Source organism: Coturnix japonica, chromosome 9, assembly GCF_001577835.2.
Source record: "Coturnix japonica isolate 7356 chromosome 9, Coturnix japonica 2.1, whole genome shotgun sequence".
NCBI lineage: Eukaryota > Metazoa > Chordata > Aves > Galliformes > Phasianidae > Coturnix > Coturnix japonica.
The window spans coordinates 13,911,357-13,929,992 of record NC_029524.1 but is presented as its reverse complement, the minus strand read 5'-3'; the positions used below and the strand labels follow the sequence as shown (position 1 = coordinate 13,929,992).

The 18,636-nt window shown below is 59.7% G+C and overlaps 1 protein-coding gene and 2 non-coding genes across 14 annotated transcripts; all 3 read right to left on the bottom strand.

Annotated features, from left to right (window-relative positions):
* Window positions 1-378: 378 nt before the first annotated feature.
* EIF4G1 (eukaryotic translation initiation factor 4 gamma 1) lies at window positions 379-18,389 on the bottom strand. 12 transcript variants are annotated; one of them, XM_015871808.2, is made up of 35 exons: window positions 18,270-18,389; window positions 17,043-17,103; window positions 16,012-16,120; window positions 15,814-15,900; window positions 15,501-15,533; window positions 14,603-14,623; window positions 13,847-14,020; window positions 13,440-13,539; window positions 11,606-11,718; window positions 10,628-10,720; window positions 10,483-10,549; window positions 9,211-10,128; window positions 8,143-8,231; window positions 7,756-7,942; window positions 7,308-7,441; window positions 6,934-7,071; window positions 6,548-6,721; window positions 6,258-6,455; window positions 5,851-5,997; window positions 5,525-5,761; window positions 5,330-5,434; window positions 4,807-4,960; window positions 4,620-4,720; window positions 4,435-4,537; window positions 4,214-4,304; window positions 3,299-3,555; window positions 3,091-3,206; window positions 2,777-2,949; window positions 2,523-2,648; window positions 2,358-2,439; window positions 2,090-2,188; window positions 1,863-1,997; window positions 1,702-1,783; window positions 1,492-1,632; window positions 379-1,390 (listed from the first exon to the last, which is right to left on the bottom strand). In XM_015871808.2, exons 3-35 carry the CDS (start codon window positions 16,084-16,086, stop codon window positions 1,209-1,211), a joined length of 4,932 nt encoding a protein of 1,643 aa, XP_015727294.1. In that variant the 5' UTR covers window positions 16,087-16,120; window positions 17,043-17,103; window positions 18,270-18,389; the 3' UTR covers window positions 379-1,208. The 12 variants fall into 12 exon arrangements, with proteins under 12 accessions (XP_015727294.1, XP_015727296.1, XP_015727291.1 ...); XM_015871810.2 differs by having other exon boundaries at window positions 4,214-4,316; window positions 6,934-7,053; XM_015871805.2 differs by having other exon boundaries at window positions 4,214-4,316; window positions 18,270-18,388.
* LOC116653880 lies at window positions 6,811-6,886 on the bottom strand. Its single transcript, XR_004308473.1, has one exon. It is a non-coding gene; the product is annotated as a small nucleolar RNA SNORD66 (small nucleolar RNA).
* Window positions 8,022-8,098, bottom strand: LOC116653878. The gene has a single exon (XR_004308472.1). It is a non-coding gene; the product is annotated as a small nucleolar RNA SNORD66 (small nucleolar RNA).
* Window positions 18,390-18,636: the final 247 nt, after the last annotated feature.

The following is an 18,636-nucleotide window of genomic DNA, read 5'->3' as shown; positions in this document are numbered from 1 at the left end:
CTGAGGCCCATTCCACCCTGGGCCACATGAATAGCGGGGTCTGGGGACATGGAGGAACATCCAACCCTGCAGAGCTGAGCACCACACACCCCCCTCCCAGCCCCAGGAGGGAGGTACCCACCATCTACTTGGGATGGCCCTCCCTGGGGCACCCCCATAACGGGACAGGGGGCAAGAGACAAGGGACAGGGGACATAGGGCCAGGCGGCAACAGTGGAACACGGGGCGTTATTTAGCAATGTTCTTTTTATTTCCAGTTTTAAGGTGAAAAGATGCCTTTTAAATCTTCAATTAAATACTCCATAAAAAAAAAAAGAAAAAAAAAAAAAAAAAAAAAAGAAAAAAAAAGAAAAAAAAAATTATTTACAAATTCACGTGACCAGTTATTGAATCCTTGTTTTAATAATTACACGTGCGGCTCGTCACATCCGGTGCTCTATAAATACAGGGGACGCGGATGCGGGGCCGCCCCGTCACTTTGCCCAATTGTGGCCTTAAACGTTTGGGGTGGGGAGGATGGGGAGGATGAGGGGAAGACGGGGACTCGGCCTGGCCCAGAAAGAAAGGGTCACACATTACCGCCCCCCCCTGCCCCCCAGGCACCCTCCCCAGGTGTCGTAGCAGGAGCTGGGGGGAATGATTTATATTTAAAATAAAAAACCTTAGGGAGGAGTCCAGGCAGTGAGAGGGGAATAGAGAGAGGACAGGGGAGGGGGAGAAATCACACTCCTGTCCTCAACCCAAATTTAATAAGTTTATATATATATAATCTCTCTATATTTCAGCAAGGAGGCGGGAGAAGGAAGAGGAGAGGGGAGAGGAAGGGAGACCATCCTCCCCATCTCGACCCCCTCCCCATGACAGAAGCCTGGTGGGCTCAGACCCCGCTCCCGGTGACACAGGGTGCTGTGCTGGGAGGGGGGGACAGAAGGGGCCTGGAGCAGACCCACAGCGACAGCCGCCTCCATCAGCATCCATTTATTATCGTGACAAACTAGTACAGGCCTGGCCAACAGAAATGGGGCGGGGGGGAGGAGGGAGAGGAGAAATAAAAAGTGAGGGCGATGCTGCTGGGGGCACAACAGGTCCCTCGGCCCCGGCATGAGCAAGTCCAGGGGGCCAGGGCTGGGAGGGGATGGAGTCACACCCCAGGGTGCCCCATGCGCTCTCCCCCCTTCCTCCTCCTCCTCCTCCTCACAGCTGTTCATTCAGTTGTTGTCTGACTCGTCCTCTGCTTCCCGGAGCCAGGTGAAAAATGCTGTCACTGATTTCAGGGCCACCCCTTTGCCCTGCTGCTCGGCTGGGTCCTTGCTGGACTCCCACTTGTAGAAAGCCTCCTCCTTGATGACGTCCTCATCATAGAGAGCATCGAAGAACATCCGAAGCAGGTCTGTGTGGAACAGAAGGGAAAACAGACACCCTCTGTTAGCAAGGACACACCTGCCACCCCCAAAACTCCCTACATCATCCATCCCTGTGCGTGACACTCACTTGGAGGCTGGTCCAACTTCACCACCAAAGCCTGCAAGGCGTAGAGTGCCTGAAGCTCCTTCTGCTCATCCCGCATGTACTTCTGCAGCAGCTTGGCCCGGTTGCGGATCACCAGGGCATCCACACGGTACGGGTTCTCAACTGCAGGAGAGTAGGTGTGAGAGGGGGCTGCAAGGGCTTACCAGGCCCCCACCTCCCCCCAGTACTCACAGATGATGGCTGAATGGCACACAGATGTCATCAGGGCCCTGATAAATGTGTTGGACGAGACCTGCTGCTCACTTAGGTTGGCCTGAAGGAAGGAGGGAAGGGTTATGAGATGTGAATTGAGCAAGGAGGATGCCTTGCAGGCGTTCTGCCCTCACCCTCACCTCAATCCAGTCATATATTCTTTGGTTGTTCGAGTTCTCCTTCAGCAGTTTGTCCATTTGCTTGCACAGCTCCTCCGAGGTCAGCTCCTTGCAGCTTGGCGTGTCCGAGTTGTCTCCCATCGTGTACTCCAATTTCTGGGGGACACAAGAGAGATAATCTGTTAAATGCTATGTAGGGGAAAGCTGCTCCCAGCAGCAGGGTCTGGGAGCCACAGTCCAGCTCTCACCTGTTCTGTGACGAATTTGTTGACATCCTGGTCCTCAGGCAGGAATTCCTTCCAGCTCAGGCCCCCATCTCGCCACAGCTTGCCCGCAGTCTTCTGGCTCTGCAAGAAAACCTCAAGTCAGCCCTCAGTGCCACTGCTCCCCATCCTGCAGCCAGCTGCCCCAGTTACAGCAAGAGGCATTGCCCACCATCATCCTCTCTGTATGCAAAAGGGTTCAACCCCTTCCATGAGCCAGCCCCTGGCAACTATGCGAGCAGCATGCACTTACCATGCCCTTGCACAATAAGCCCAGCACCTCGACCAGCAGTGTGGTGGCCTTCCCAAGGGGCACCAGGGGCTTTGTTATCTCCCTGTGGGGCACAAGCAACATAGTTGTCACCACTTGCCCCTACCAGGACCCCACAGCAGCCCTGAAAAGGAGTACAGCCCCTACCTGAACAGCTCCTCCATTGGGATGCCTTCCTCTTGCAGGATAGGTGTTATGAGCTCGGCGAGATACAGCCAGATGTGCGGGATATCAATCTCCATGTCTTCCGCAATCTCCAGGATCTCCCGCAGCCTGGAGGGCAGAAAGGGGGTATTGGGATCAAGTAATTCCTGCGCCCTCAGCTGGGAGGAGCTTTGGGAGAGTTGAATTCAAAAGCAGGTCAAATGATGCTTTGGGGACAAGCTGCCTCAGCCCCTCACCCTTTATAGTACTGCTCCTTGGAGAGCGTGCCAGCCTTCACCAGGTGGCACAGCAGGATCCCCATGTGCTCGCGGGAGATCGTGCTCCGCTCAAGCGTGGACTCAATGCCATTCCGCACGAAGACGTAGAGCAAGGAGGGGCTGCCCAGCTCCTGCACACACTGCAGGGCCTCCTGTGGGGACAGAAGGGTCAGTGCTGCCCCATAGCCAGCCCCTGCTCCTCATCCTGGCACTGCCAGCAACCTGTCCAGCAGCAGTGCTGCCTGGAGAAGCAGATGACATCCTGCGGGTGCCTGGCCACCTCCTCTTCTCACCTTCATATCATTGATGTGCAGATATTCCTCTATGATCGCCTTAGATTTCTTCTCCAGCTCCTCCTCTGACAGCATGGGTTTGGGCGATGCCGCAGGAGGTGCTGGCTCTTGTTTAACTGAGAAGAGCAGAAGGATCAGGCGCCGCTTGGGACCAGCAGAGCCTCAGCCCACAGCCAGACTCCAAGGACACCTCTCCTCCCCAACTCACTTGTCTCTCGGCTCCTGTCCCGTTCCTCTGACATACTAGCAGTTTTGCGCACAGCCTCAGGGCCACTCTGCTTTTCCCGTTCTCTACTCCTGTCCTCTGTCTCTTTGCTGAAGCTCCTCTTGGTGACAGCAGACCTGTTCCTCTCTCCCCGCTCACCCCGATCGGGACGCTCCAGACGGTCGCTGCTCTTCTCTGAACGTGACTCCCGGTCCCCTCTGTCTCCAGCCTTTTCTGACCTGTCGCGGCTGGAACTGCTCCTGGGTGGAAGGAGGAAGAACAGTGTGAAAAAGTCCATTGCTACACTCCTCTGACCCCAAATTCTGCACAGTTACGCAAGGCAACGCTGTCCTACTTCAATTCTCAGCCCTCTCCAGTTCCTCCTCTACTACTCTTCCCTCATGGGAACACTCCCTGGTCCAAAGCCCCACTGCCATCCTTTGCTCTGACCTTCAGCAACGCTGAGGGCAGTCGGCCTCCATTCTCCCCACACCACCCCTTGCTGCAGTAGGCTTATTCCTTCTCCTGACTGAACAAATTCAAGTGTCTGGGATCTTGCACTTCAGCTCCAGCTACCCCCAGTGGTCTTTGTAAGAAACCCCCGGGCCCATCCCTGGATGTCTATTCCTGGTAGCCCCAGACTGCACACAGCACCCAGATGTTGTCCTCCAAAGTGCCAAGCTACAGCAGAAAGATCTGCCTTCCCATTTCTGGTGGTAATGGGGCTTGTGCAGCTCAGAACAGGGACTGCCTTTCCCACAAGAATGCAATGATGCCATACCAAGCCCATGCCCACAGACCCATCCTGCCACAGAGAATGACTCCAGCCTGGACATCAGATTCCATTTACCCACACACCAACCGACCACTGCCCAATCTAGGGAATGTTCCCCAGCCCACCAGGTGCAGCACACTCACCTCTGCACCACGCGACGGGACTCTGAACTCTCGGCAGGGGTGGACTGTTGGAGTGCTGAGAAGCGATTCAAGGTGCTTGTGGCCGGTCGCCCTGAATCAGATGCTGGGCGTGAAAAGAGGGGAGCCTCAGAGTTCGGCATATCCCCAGTACAGGAACCACTGGGAGAAAGGGTTCCCATTCCCATTCAGTGGCACCAACAAGCCGGCCCCATGCCACCTACCTGAATCTGCAGGCTTTGCACCAGACCCTCCACTACTGCCTTTGCCCCAGCTCAGACGCCCGCCTGGCGCAAAGAGCTGGTTGTTGGAGTCGATCAATCCAGGCTGAAGGCAGAGAACAGAGTCAGCTCCGAGCCCTGCACCAAGACTGTGGGGCAAGGCAGCCCAATGTTCTCCCCAGCCTCACCTTGGTGATTTTCGTTAGCCGGCTAGTGTCGATAGGCCGGTTGCCCTTGCTGATGGGCACAGTGTTCCAGCCATCATCTGCAACCAGGCTGCTGCGTCCACCTGGTCACAAGGGGACAGAAGTCAGGCACAGCCCTACCTCAAGCAGTGATAGGGTAACCAGTATCTGGTGGTCCTAAGTCACTCACCACTGATGGATGGTCCAGGAGGTCCTCTCCTTTTGTCTTTTGACATGAGCTGCTGCACTTTGATGTGTTCCCGATGCTCCTCCATCTCTGCCTCTTTGTGGATCTGGTCGATGGTTTTGGGGCCCTGATCTCCTCGCCGTGGCACCCAGCTATTCTGCAGAGGGCAGAGGAGCAGGGCATGGGGTACTCAGACAGCTGGAGGACGGAGGCAGCGACATTTCCCCCTTCCAATCTGTCCAGTCCCCAAGGCCCACCCACCTCAGCTCCCTGTGTGCTGTGGCAGCTTTTGGCACAAAAGGGCTCCATTTCAGGAGCTCCCTGCATTAAACAGCTGCCAGTTACTATGTGCCCACTACCGCTGCCATGCTAACCAAGGGCTGGGAGCTAGCATGGTGTCTCTGGGGCTGGCCACAGCTTACATACCCACATCTGTGCTCTCAAGGACACATGGATTGCTGGCACTCAGAGGATAGGCCAACAGCTCCATGAAACAAAGCAGGGGATAGCAGGCCACAGGCCTTACCCGCCTGAGATCAATCACATCCTGCAGCATAAAACGGATTCGGGATGATGTCTTCTTCTCCTTGATGATTTTCTCCATCTGGTTGAAGTACTGGTCCATTCTGGGCTGTAGGGGCACAGAATCATGGTCACACTCCTCCTAAAAGCAGGGCAGGGCAAGATGGGGCAACACAAGATGGGGCAGCGCAAGGAGTACCTTGGCCTTCTCAAAGTCTAAGTCCTTGCCAATGGTTGTAAGCAGGCGACAAAGGCACTCAAGAGACTCCTCATCGTGGTTTTTGAGTAGCTTCACCACGCAGTCATGCATGATGGCCTCTGTCAGCATCTTCAGTTTGAAAAGCTCTCCAATGAACTTGATGTTACCCAGAGACCTCCGTCGGGCCTTGTCCCGCGCCTCCTCCAGCTCATCCTTCATACGTGCCTTCTCCTCGGGCTGCAAGGGTCACACCAGGGCAGGTCAGAGCCCTGAGCCACCTAAAGGCTTGGTTCCAGCCCCAAGCTGCAGCTTGCACCCTGACTCACAGCACTGGCATCATCCATTTCTTTCTGACGCTTCTCGAAGATCTCGTCGTCATCCTTGTCCTTCTCAAACTCCTTCTGGCAGCGGTTGAGCAGCAGCTTGCGGAAGTTCACAGTCACTGTGGGCTTGTCTGTCGTGGGCACTTTGAGCTGTAGGGAGAGGTACAGCCCAGAGGAGTGTGAGTTGTACCTCCCATAAAAGCCCCAACCCCTGGTAACTGCTTAAAGCAGATCCAAAACATCTTACCTCGTGATGCTGTGCTACAATTCTGTGCTCAACCCGCCAGCCACACACCCCATTTTTCCCCTCTTGCTAGAGGTAAATTGCCCACCCCATGCAGAAGCAGTGGCACCTTGCAGAGCTCAGCCAAAAGTCCTTAACAAATCCCAGGCCCCCAGCCCCTGCTCACCCCCATAAGGCAACGGCACATGTTAGCGTAGGCAACAGAGAAGTTTGGCTCCGAGATGGCTTTCTCGAAGACAAGGTCAATGACACCCTTGAGTCTTTCCTCCGTGTCGATGGACAACTCCATCACCTGCTTCATCAATTGCTGGAACATTTGGGGCGTCAGCTTGTTAAGGATGCTGCGGACGCGGCGAAGTAGTTCCTGTAAGGACAACAGGGTCAGCAAGAGTAGGTACATCTCCTTGTCTCTTCAGTGGGTACCAGGTGCATCACCCGCCTGCTCCCAACTCCTACCTGTGTCTTGATGTTCTCAGGATCCTCCTCCTCAGAGGCACGCTTGCTGCTGGGTTTCCAGGCCTTCTCAGCCTTGTTCAGCTTGACATCCTCATTGAGGGACACAGTGGCAATGATTTTGCGGGGTTCCTTCCTCTGAGTCTGCTGTGAGCGGCGAGGACCCAACCCTGAGGGCTGACACAGGAAGACGGAACTCAACTCTTTGCTCCAGCCCTTCTGGTGGATAGGCCAGGCTGGCCAGCTCCTGCGACATCCCCATCTGCCTGCTCAGATCCTCAGTTCCATCACCGACATCAGTGGCCCAGACACAGTGGCTCAAAGGCTTGATCATCATAGAGAGGCAGGGGGATTTAGCACGGCAAAAGGAGGAGCAGGCAGATACTCACCAGACCCCTGTTGCCCATGACAGGCCGTCCAAGGTTGGCAAAGGAAGGGGTGAAGTCAGGGCTGCAGTTCATGCCGCTGAGGCGGATAGGGTCGAGTGCCCGCAATGGGGTCTTGTTGGCCTGCGAAGGTACACAGGGCTGAGGATGCCCGGGGGGGCAGAGGAGGAATGGATCCATCCCCCAGCCTTGGCGCCGGGACAATGAACTGGAAAAATGGCCCCAGAGAGCTCCCCATACTCCCCCCCATGCTTTGCTCACATCACACGTGCTGCAGCAGGACCCAAAGCACAGCAGATAGGTCCCTGCCCAGCCCTGCCATGGTGCAGAGCAGAGGTGCCCAACCCCCATACCCCAATTTCCAGGACCGCACCAACCTTGTCCAGCACCACATCTGTGATCTGGGGCAGCCCCTCAGGTTTCTGCATGCTGGCAAAGATGAACTGGAAGCCCAGCAGGAACTCCCGGTCATACCGCTTTTTCTCCTCAGGATTCAATGGCTTCCACTGTTCTACAATGGGAGAGAAAAAAGAGACTGTGATGCTGAGGAGCAGCAAGACAGGGCTGAGACAACCACAGAGCTGCCATGGCCTGGCACCCCACAAACACAACCCTGCTTTCTCAGAGAGCCTGATGCTACTGGCTTCCTGCTCAAGACACATGAGCCAGAGCCTCTGTCCACAACACTGTGCAAAGTCTAAGAACAAGACAGGAGGAGCACATGATGCTTAGGAAAGCTGGCCCATACTACCCAGAGCTCCCCCATCTCTGAAGCCAGAGTCGGTGTTTCTTATCAGAGGCCTCACAGGCCCAGGCAGGGCTCACCTTCCTTGTAGCGGTACTTCTGGTCCCCAGCCTTGCCCTTCTCTGGGGCCAGTTTGTCCTCCTTCTCCTCCCACGTCTCCTCCGACTCCTCCTGGGGACGGGTGGGGGCTGCTTCTTCTGTTTCACGGGCAGGGGCAGAAGGGGGAGGCTTGTTTTCCACCTCTGAGGCACTGTCGCTGATCTGAGACTGCACCAGGGGAGGGATGGGAACAACAGTCACGCTGTGGGTCCAGCTCTACCATTCCGCCCTACACCAGGTGTCCTGCTCCCTCAGATCCTCTTTACCATCACAGACTATCAGTGGCCCAGACACGATGGCACAAAGTAGAATTCATCACAAGAAGGGATGGAGTGCGAAGTGATCCTCAGGTGCCTTGGGACACTCACCTCTTTAAAGGCATCCAGCAAATCGCCTACTGCCTCCTTCTTGTTCAGCTCCTTCAACCTTCGCTTCTTCTTTGGCACCGACACAGCAACTAGCAAAGAGGAAAGGATGTGAGGGCTGGGCACTGATGCAGCATCCACACGGCCCAGTGCCAGCTTTGAGGTCACTGGTGAGGCCCCAGTAGCACCAAGCAATGTGAAGATGGGGCCCCATCACTTCCCAGTACAGCCCACCCCAACATGGTACCTATGCACTGATTGCATACTTACACGCAGTACCATGCAGGGACTCCGTTCCTTTCCCTATCCACACCCCTGCTCATCTTGTGCTGTAATGCAGCACCACATCCACACCCTTCCCTGGCCTCAGGGGCTCCCCATCCTCACAGCACTCCAGCCCCTGTGCAGGGCTGTGCACAAGGGTACCCCATCTCCCTCACAGACACATCACCATGCATACTTCTCCCATATCCACTGCCCACGAGATGCACGATCCCCATCCAAGCAGCCCTATGTACTACCTTATACAGACACACGCCCCAAAAAACACACCTGTCCCATGCCTTCCTATGGAAACCTGTACTTCTGCAACCCATACTTCTATGAACACACCCTATCTCCCCCACCCAACCCCAGGGTGCACAATCCTCCTTTAGCTCCATCATTTAATTCCCACACATCTGTGTGGGGTGCCTCAAAAAACAAGAATATAGAGCATCTTCCCCCCCAGCCACAATCCCAAGGCACCCCATTTTCCACTCAAGGGTGCCTTTATACTTCACAACCCTTGTAATTCCACAGTCTCTCAGAAGCACACCTCCAACCATCCACCTCATCCCCACATCCCCAAACAACATCAAATAACCCCGGCACATCCTCTGCATACCAGTGCTTAAGGTACCTTATATACACCCATATGTCCCAGTGTCCCAGAGCCACTACCACACATCTCCTCAAACTGAACCATAGCCACATCACATCCCAAGGTGACATGCGCCATCTTCCTGTTCTACACCTTCCCCAACCCTATACCAAGTGCTCCACCCAAGTAACCCCCCCAGCACCCCAAACCTTGCACAGTCGCCTCCAAGGTCTGTGATGGGGCAGGGGCTGGACTTGAGCTCCGCTCCTGGGCCTCAGCAGGGCCTTCGCTCTCTTCCTCTTCCTCCTCTGCTGGGGGTGAGGTGGGTGTGCCAGGCTGCGCTGGCTCCTCCGGCTCTGAGATTGGGCTGACGTCCGACTCAGGCTGCTCCTCACTCGGCTCCACTTTGCTGGAGCCCTCCATCCCGTTGGGCAAGGGCAGTTCTTCAGGCTGCGCAATGGGGGAGTCCAGGGTGGGCGCTGAGGTGAGCACCGGGACAGGCTCCGAGACGGGTACGGGCACCGGCTGGCACACAGGTGCCTCAGGTTGAGGCTCGGGCACCTCCTCTAAAACCCCATTGGCCTCAGCAGCAGGCTCAGCAACAGGCTCAGGGCAGGGCTCTTCCTGGGGCGGCGGTGGGCTGGGAGAGGCGGGTTTGGCAGGTGCTTCAGGGACCAGTGGGACAACGAGCGGTGGTGACGGCACAGCTGGCACTGGGGGCACAGCTGGCATGAGGGGGGCAACAGGCACCGATGGCACCTCGGGCAAGGCGGGCGCCTGCAAGGTGGGCTCCAGGAGAGGAACGGCAACCTCTTCCTCCTCCTCTGCTACCTCCTCCTCCACCACAGCCACCGTGTCCATGTCAGGTGGGGGTACGAGGGGCAACTCCCCAGCCCCTGGCACTGTAGTGATAGCGCTAAACGTCTGGTGCAGGTCGGGCGGCGCCTCGCCCAGCTCCACTTTAGTGTCCGCTTCCACGGGGGGCTCCATTGGCACCAGCGTCACAGTTGACATCACCACAGGCTCCACCTCGGGGATGAGGGGAGGGGGAGGCGACGGGGACGCTGACTTGCTGGGCTCCAGGGAGACAGGCTTGCTCACCACCAGCGCAGGCTTTGGGCGGTCATCTGCAAGAAAGGAGGTGTCAGTGGGGGGCTCTGACCCCTGCTGTGCCCTCATCCCCCCGAATCCCAGATCTCCATCAGCAGTAGGGAAGGGACAGGTGTGCCAACCCACATTAAGCGGACAAACGGGGAACAGGGATGATGGGGGTCCTCCAGTGCCCAGGGTACAGCCAGGCCAAGCAAAGACAGTCCCCATAAACTCTCCTGGAACCAACAGTGGAAACACTGGTCTCCAGGTACACAGGGAACATGTCCATCCCCACAAGCCCCGAGTGATCTGTGGGGCTGGCGTGAGGCCTGGCACCAGCTGTGCCAGGAAGCAGTGTGGCACAGCCAGCCCCCAGTGCGTGCACATACCTGGCCGGACAATGACTGCTACATGAGGGGTTTCTCCATTAGCCTGGGGTTCCAAACTGCTTCCAGCCTAAGGAGACAAAGAGGGAGTTAAGCAGGACGCCATGCATCTCCTAGCACCCCAGCTGGGAAAATGGGGACCACCGACCTGGGGAGGGGTGGGGGTAGATGAGGTCCTTGCTCCGGACATTATTTCTTCAGTGATGTCTTTGCCACCTTGGTTGGGGTCTCGTATCCGAATCTGTGGGCCAGAGCGGAGATAGGGGGACTGTCAGTAGAGGGGAGAACGCAGCACTCAAAGGCCACCTGGCCAGTTGTATGTCATCTCTCAACAGGGCACAGATCCTCACAGACAGGGTGCTAACCCACTGCCTGGCCAGAAGGAATGGTGCAAGGCAGGGTTCGTCTCAGATGCCATCAAGCAATCAGAGCTAGCAGGGTGCTCCCAGCCATTTGAGGGCATCACTACACTCAGATCAGTGCCTGCCTCCATGGCTTGGTGGACCAAGGGCAGCACCACACTGGTTAAGGGGCTGTAGGCACCCCACATCCCTACAGTCAGTGCGGGTGCAGCACGAGCTGCAGGGCACCCTGGTGGGATGTGTGAGTCCAGTACAAAGAAGAGGCATGGCTATTGCTCTCACTCATCTGCAAAAAGAACCAGCTGACAGGTACCAACAAGAGCACAGCCTAAGCAGCACCGATGCCTCTCCATCAGTACACCTGGAGAAATCCCCAGCCCAGCAGCACCCCCTGCCCCCCAGCTCGCAGTGCAATGCAGGCCCAGCAGCTGCTTGGCTCCCCACTATAAATAGGACCCACGTAAGGCCTCTGAACGCCGGCATCTCCGGGAGCAGACAGCAGTTGGCAGCCGCGGCACACCCACCCCCCTGGAGCCATGACTCAGCACAACGCTGCCTGCTGGGACAGCCAAGGTCGTCAGCACTCACTGAGCCCCCCAACCCAGGTGCACAGCCCGGTACCACCCCCAGCTGGTGTGCCACATACCAAGCACAATAGTCAGCCAGGAAAGAGTCAGCACAGGCAGCGTGCCCCTTGCTATGCATAGCACCATCCCCATCTCCAGCACACATCTCCCACACGCCAAAGGTGCACGGCTCCTTACCGTCTTGCGTTCTCGTTTTGGGGGGATCGACGGCTGCTGGCTCACAATGACCTGGGCAGTGGGGACCCCCGCTGGGAACTGCTGCACCCCCTGGGCCGGGTAATAAGCACCCGCTAGAGGAGAGGAGAGAGCGTGAGAGGCAGCAGGTGTCCAGTGTGCATCCACCGAGTCCAGTCCTCCCACTCCCACAAATGCAGGGGGACTGCCAGGAGCCAGGGGAGCCCACACCACACTGCAGAGAACCCCAGTAGCATCTGGCCTGCATCATCCCAACCCACCTGACAGGCCTGACCAAATTCCTTCCCTATGAGACGCGGCGTCCCTGCGCCGCCCCCACACCCAGCCGTGCCCACCGGCTCCAGGACACCGCCAGTCCCTCCGGGATGCTGAGCCATGCTTGGGTGCAGGAGCCCTGGCTCCATGGGTTCTGCCTTCCTGCCAGCAACCTTATCTCTCCTGGGCCAGCAGCAGCCTAAGGGCGGCTCCACACAGCCCCATCCACGCCCTCCATTCATTCACACCCTTGGGCTCCCCACTCAGACCACTGTGAACTGAGCTCACAGCACTGAATGATGCTGAGGGCTGGATGCAACACTGGGCCCTGATCCAGACCCCAAAAGGTGCTGTGTTCCTCCCCAAGTTATCCATGCAATGAGCTTCTTAGGTAGGGCTGGCATCAGCCAGGGCTGCATCGTGCCCCAGGCTGGAAGCGACTGCAGTACCTGCACAGGGAGGGACAGGGGCAGCTGTACCCTGGCCTCCTCCCACCTCTAGCATTTCTCAGCCACACTGAACACAGAACTCACTCAGTGACACACTGACAGCCACTTTGCCCCCATTCTGGTGACCCACGCGTGACACAAAGCCAGCCTGCCTGCCCAGGGAAGCAGCTTGGGGTTGGGGCCAGATGTTAGGGAAGCCATGAAGCCACAGAAGAGGACCCCAGTGATAGGCTGGGGGAACATCAGAAGGGCCTCAAATCCCTCTAGTAGCTAGGGGGATGGGGAAGGAGGAGACCCTAAGACTGCAGGCTAGGGGACAGAACCACCCAGCACGCTCCAGGCACTATGGAGCAGTGCAGCAACAGGCCGAGTGCTGGGACTGGGCCCAGCTGGCCATGCCTGGGGCCACCTCCTCCCTCCGAGGGGCTGATGGGACAAAAGGGAGGGAGGACAAACACATACCTGGCTCAGGAGAAACCCCTCTCCGCCCCAGTTTGCTTTGCTGCCATACCGGGGACGGGACGGAGGCCTCAGCTCACATTTCTGAGTCTGCCAGGCCTCCCGGGAAGGACCAAGCCTAAATATAGTCACAGCCTGGGTGGCTGCATACAAGCCGGGGGAAGGAGGGGGGGCTGCTTTTACCACCACTCCCCAGCTCCGGGAGAGGGCAGGCGTGGAGCAGTCACTGCCCAGACCCTGCTCACCCAGGACATGCAGCTGGCTCAGGCAGGGGAGGCAGCACCAAACAACCACTCACCACCAGCTTGCAAGCCAAGGGGAAAAGGGGATAAAGTCTGCCCTGTCCCTCTGCCTGGGCAGTTAAACATTAATCTGTCCCGATTTGGAAAAGGAGGTGGGTGGACAGATGGGACACGATGCACGGCCTTCAGGAATGCACTGGGAGACATAGAGCCCCCCCTAAGATCCCAAAAGAGCACGTAGTGGCGTCAGCAGTCACAGAATGCACCTCACAAAACCCAGAGACACAGGGAATTTGTGCTCAGCCCACCAATTTGTGGGGTTGCAGGGAGGCCAGAGTCAGAGGAGCAAAAGGGATGAAGCATCGTGGATGGAAGAGCAATGGCACACAGAGTAATCCCCCCAGTCTGTACCGTAAGTCCCAAACTCTGTGGGGCTGGCTCCAGGGTAAAAACTAGGGGCACCAGGCTGAACTGGGTACTGTTGTGTTGGGACAACGTACGTTGAACGACCCTGAAATAGGGGAGAAGAAAGTTGGTTATATTCCCAGCAGGGCACAGGCAAATACCAAACCAGTGCGTGCCCCAAACCTGCGTGCCATTAAGGCAGGGCACAGGACACAAGACAAGCATCAAGTACCCAGGGTTAGCCCACAAAACCCCACAGGTGCTGCCCCTCTGCAGAGCTGGACAACACCCTGATGGAGTCAGGGACAGCTCAGAGAACCAGGGTAACCCCCTCCACCTCCCAGAACAAACTTGGGCTCCAACCCTGAGCCCACCCCAGCCCAATCCCGCAGAGCCCGGGGCACAGCCCTCACCTGTCCGGGAATGTAATAGGCTCCTTGGGAAGGTGTGTAGGATATCTGGGAGGGTATCATCATCACCTGGGAAGCAGCTGGATACACATGGGCAGGAGGGCCAGGCCGGGCCGTTGTGTTGCTCTGCACGCGGGACGCGCTGGCAGGAGGCTGGGCCCTGTTCTGGTAGAAATGCTTTGGGAGAGACAGGGATGCAGTGAGGCCAGAGCAATAGCACCCCCCTGCCAAAGGGACGAGGCAACCGAGCCAGGCCCCCCCTCTAACCCAGACAGAAGGTTCACAGCACCTATCACCCCAAAACTCATCCTAGGCACAGGGAGCACCCCTGGGTGGAGATTTAAAGAGGGGAGCCCCCCCACCAGAATGCAGCTCACCCCTTACACCCCCTCCCCTCCTTTCCAGGCACCCCCTACTGCCCCACACACCTGTGGGGGGCCCACCTGGCTCCATCCGACCCAGCTCATGCCCAGCACAGCCCACTCCCAGCCCAGCAGGGCCGGCAGCGCCCGGAGCCGGCCACGGCTGCACGCAGCTCATCGGCACGTCCCAGCGTGCCTTGCAATGGGGGCCGGCACTCGCGCTGAATGCCGGGACCTGCAGTCCCACTGTGCCATGCTGCAACGTGCAGGACACGCAGCCCCTGCAGCACTGCTTTACTGGGTGGCAGCACCCCAGGGCTGGGGAACAGGCAGCAGGGAAGGAGGTGTCTGCACGTCTGGTGTGCAGGGCAAGGCTGGAGCAAGGAGAAAGCATTACCTGGAGAGACCTGAATCCTCCCTGATAGCAAGTGCACGCAGACAGAGGGAGAGGGGAAAGAGAGAGAGACAGGAGTTACACTGCCGCGCTGGGGTGGGATGAGGGGATGGGGTGGTGAGAGGGGACGGGGTGGGAGTGCAAGCGTGGTGCTGTGGGATGGAGGAGCAGCAGCCAGGCTGCCAGTGTGATGGCCACATCCCAGATCCACCCATGCTGGGGGACGCGGGGAGCTGCCTGCCCCTATGGAGGTCCCTATGGAGCCAGGGGGACCCAGCACAGTGTGGATGTCACTAGGTTTGTGCCCAGCTGTTCCTTGGAGCTGAATGAGGCGCTTTGCTCAAACTCCCAGGGGCAACAGCTGCAGCGTTGCAGGCAGGATGCAGGGGGACACATCCAGCTTGCTGGGCACAAGGCCTTGTCCACCTCCTGGCACTGTCAGGTCCCAGCCCCACCATGGCTGCAGCCTCCCACAGCCTAAGGGACATGCTGGGTACACTGCAGAGAGACACTATCACTCCCAGGGCACTGCATTAGTCAGGGACAGGCCAGCAGTGTGACACAACTGCTGCCTCAGGAGACCCCCCCCACACTCCACCCCACAGAAAGAAGGAAGAAGAAGATGAGGAGAAGGGCACAGGCAGAAGCAGAGGCCTGGGCTGGGACTAGCACAGGCAGAGCCACATGCACTAGACTTCATGCAAAAGCAGCCAAGAAACTCGGGGACACCGCAGTGAAACCCCTCCAGCTGATCCCACTGAGTAATGAACCTCTTTCCTCCAGCCTGCTCCCCCCTGGGGCTCGGTGCAGCTCCCCACGTTCTCCCCAAGTGTTTCTGTGCAGCGCCAGGTGCTGGGGCTGCCCCGGGCGCTCAGCATGCAGGGTAGGGACTGGTTAGTACCTGCTGGTGAATAGCACGAGGCCCTGCTGGAAACTGAGAGAGGAGAGAGCAAGGTTTGGAAAGGGGAGGAAGGAGAAAAGAGCGGTCACTTGTTGGGTGCCCTGCAGGAGCTGTCTGCCCTCACCCCAGAGCCAGGGAGAAGGGAAACCATGATGGAGATTGGGGGCAGGTGCACGCCAGCCCCCTAAGGCAGGATCCTCATGCCCCCAGCACTGCTGTGGCCAACCAGGAAGAGCATGGGCTGCTCAGTCAGGAGGCTGCAGATCTTAACCAGCTCCCCAAAGCCTCATCTTCCCCATAGCAAAGCCCTTACCTGTCGTGGCTGAGAAGGCGTATTCATTTGTGAGGTCGGTGTCGGGTTAAAAATCACAGGTGCCGTCTGACCAGGTGGGAACGCTGACTGCATAGAGGGAACCAGTGGGCACTACAGCCTCTAGAAGCCTCATCCCAAATCAGAGAGGCAGCTGGGCACCTCCCACCCCCAAAAGCCATCGGAGGGGCCGTCTATTACCTGTGGAAGTCCGGGAGAAGGGGCAGGGTGCGGGGCTGTCGGGGCTCCTCCTGTGGGCTGTGGAGCTTTGTTCATTTCATGTGGTTGTGCATAAGGATCCCCTTGCTATCTGCAGGCACAGGCATAAGCTAAATGGCATCGTGTTCACAGCCTGCAGTAATCTCCTATCCTAAAACAGGGCCACGCAGCCCCTCTGAGAAGCTCCAGGAGCTGGGGTGGAGTTGGACAGAGGCTGACGCCGGGGTGCCCTGGCTCCACCCCGGCTGACCTACAAAGCGCTTCCCCTGGCCGGCCAAACCTGTTCCTGCCGGTGGTGCCAGGAGCCCAGCTCATGCCGCAAACGCCTACCGGGGAGGGCAGGGAGCAGCTCCCACGTCCCCCCCATGCCACCACACCACCACCACCACCCCCACCTCCAGGGACACAGCTGGGTCCCAGGAGGGACTTGGCACCATGTTCCACGCTTCCTGCCCGAGTGCAAAGGGCACCTGGGCAGGAGAGAGGAGGTGCCCCCCACGCTGCAGCCCATGGAGGGGGTCCCTGTGTCCCATGGCAGCATTAGGGCAGGGGGGGGAGCCTCACTGCCAGCAGGGCTGCCCCACGAGCAGTGCCTGTAACCCGACGCCTGGCTGCGTCAGCAATTGCCGGCCTGCCGGCCCCCCAGCCCCTCTGCTGGCCCCCCTGCCCTATGGTGAGCAAGGCACAGCCTACCCCCCTCACTTTCCTGTCACCCCCCAGGCGTGGGGGTAGCAACCCTCAGAAGGACCCGCAGCACCAAATACAGCCATCAGCCCTGACACCATCCAGGTGCTTGGATGGGGCCCGATCCTATACTCAGGGCACTGACAGTGCTGGCTAATGGGGGGGGGCTAAAGGGATTCAAGGTACAGCAGGGGCAGCAGCTCTCTGGGACAGCCAAGGCACCGGGCCTACAGACACACCGAGCTGCCCACCACCACCACAAGGCCGGGCCCACAGGGAGGGACACCACAACCCGGCCCCAAAGCGCCTGCACGGCGCCCCATACTCACCCCCCCGCGGGAAAAACCTGGGCCGACTGATCGGGCCTGCAGAGACCTTTCATCCGACTGACTGGGCCGGCAGGAGGGGAGAGAGGGGGGGAGAGACACAGTCAGCCCGAGGCATCGCAAGGGGCCGGCTCAGGCCGCGGGTCCCGCTGCCGGGCTCCCGGACCCGCTCGGGCCCAGCCCCGCCCCGCCGCCAACCCCGGCACGGGGCCGAGCCGAGGGGCCGCTCGGTGCCCCCAGACGCGGGCTCAGGCCGCACCGCAGGCGGCACAGGCCCGGCCCTACAGGCCCGAAGCGCCGCCCGAAGGGATCCGGGCCCCGCGGCTCACAGGGCGGCTCAGGCCCCGCGGAGCCCGTTCCGTGCCGCCTACCGGGCTCGGACACCTCCAGCCTTCCCCCCCCGCCGTGTCCGTGCGGCCGCCCGCGTCCCGCCGTGCCGTCCTTCCTCCCCCGCCGCGGGGCGATGACGGGGCCGTTCCCCCGGGCCGGGTCGAGCCGCCGCGGCGTCTGCCGGGCCCCAGCACCGCCTGACGCGGCCCCGGACCGGCCCGACCGGCTGCGGGCGGGGGGCAGAGCGGGGCAGAGCGGGGCGGCGGTGACTCACCCCGGGGCGGAGGGGAGGTGTGTATGTGTGTGTGTGTGTGTGTGTGTGTGTGTGTGTGTGTGTGTGTGTGTGTGTGTGTGTAGGGGGGGGGTGTTAGGCCGGAGGGGCCGGCTCCATCTTGGCGGCCCCGGGATGAGGAAGGAGCGGAGCGGGACACGGCGCGGGGCCCAGGGCGGCACCCGGCGCTTCGCTCCCCCCCGCGGCGGCGCGGCCTGTGCCAAGGACACGTGTCACCGCCGCCCGCCGCCATGGCCCCGCGGCCTCACACCGGGCCCGGGCGGGGCGCTGGGGCGCGCCACGTGCGGCGGAGCGGCGGGGCCCGGCGGCGGAGCACGTGCACGGCGGCGGCACGTGGGGAAGGAACGGGCGCTCGGGCCGGCTACACCGGAACGAGGGGCCGAGAGACGGCGCTTAGCGCGGATAACGGCGTGCAGACCGGCGGCGCCCACGTGGTAGCGGCGGCGCTTGTAGCGGTAGCGGCGGGGCCCGGCGGCGCGGCGATGCCCGGCGGTTCCACGCCGCGGTTCGGTTCACCCCGCCGCACTCGGTCCCGGTGCCGGTGCCCCCCCCCCCCCCCCCCCCCCCCCCCCCCCGCGGCGCGCTCCCGCCCCGCCCCCGCCCGTTACCTTCAGTCTCCTTCAGCGCGCGCGGCCCGACGCAGCCGCAGCGCAGCGCAGCACGACCATTTCCGGAGCCAGCGCGCAGCGCAACCACGGGGGGAGGGGCACAACCAGCGGGGGAGGGGACACCGACCGGGCGGCACCGAGACCGAGCGCCGCCCCCCGCCCGTGTCACGTGAATGGAGGGACCGGCGGGGGCACGGACACACAGCGCGACCCTCGGAGCTGCACGGTGCGCTGGGTGCTGCCCGACGGACAGGCTCAGAACTGAAGGGCAGCACAGCAGCACCGATCCACGCAGACTTTATTTCCTCATCTCCCAGTAACAAATAAAAACAACCCCCCCCCCCCCAAAAAAACCCCCAGTCATTCT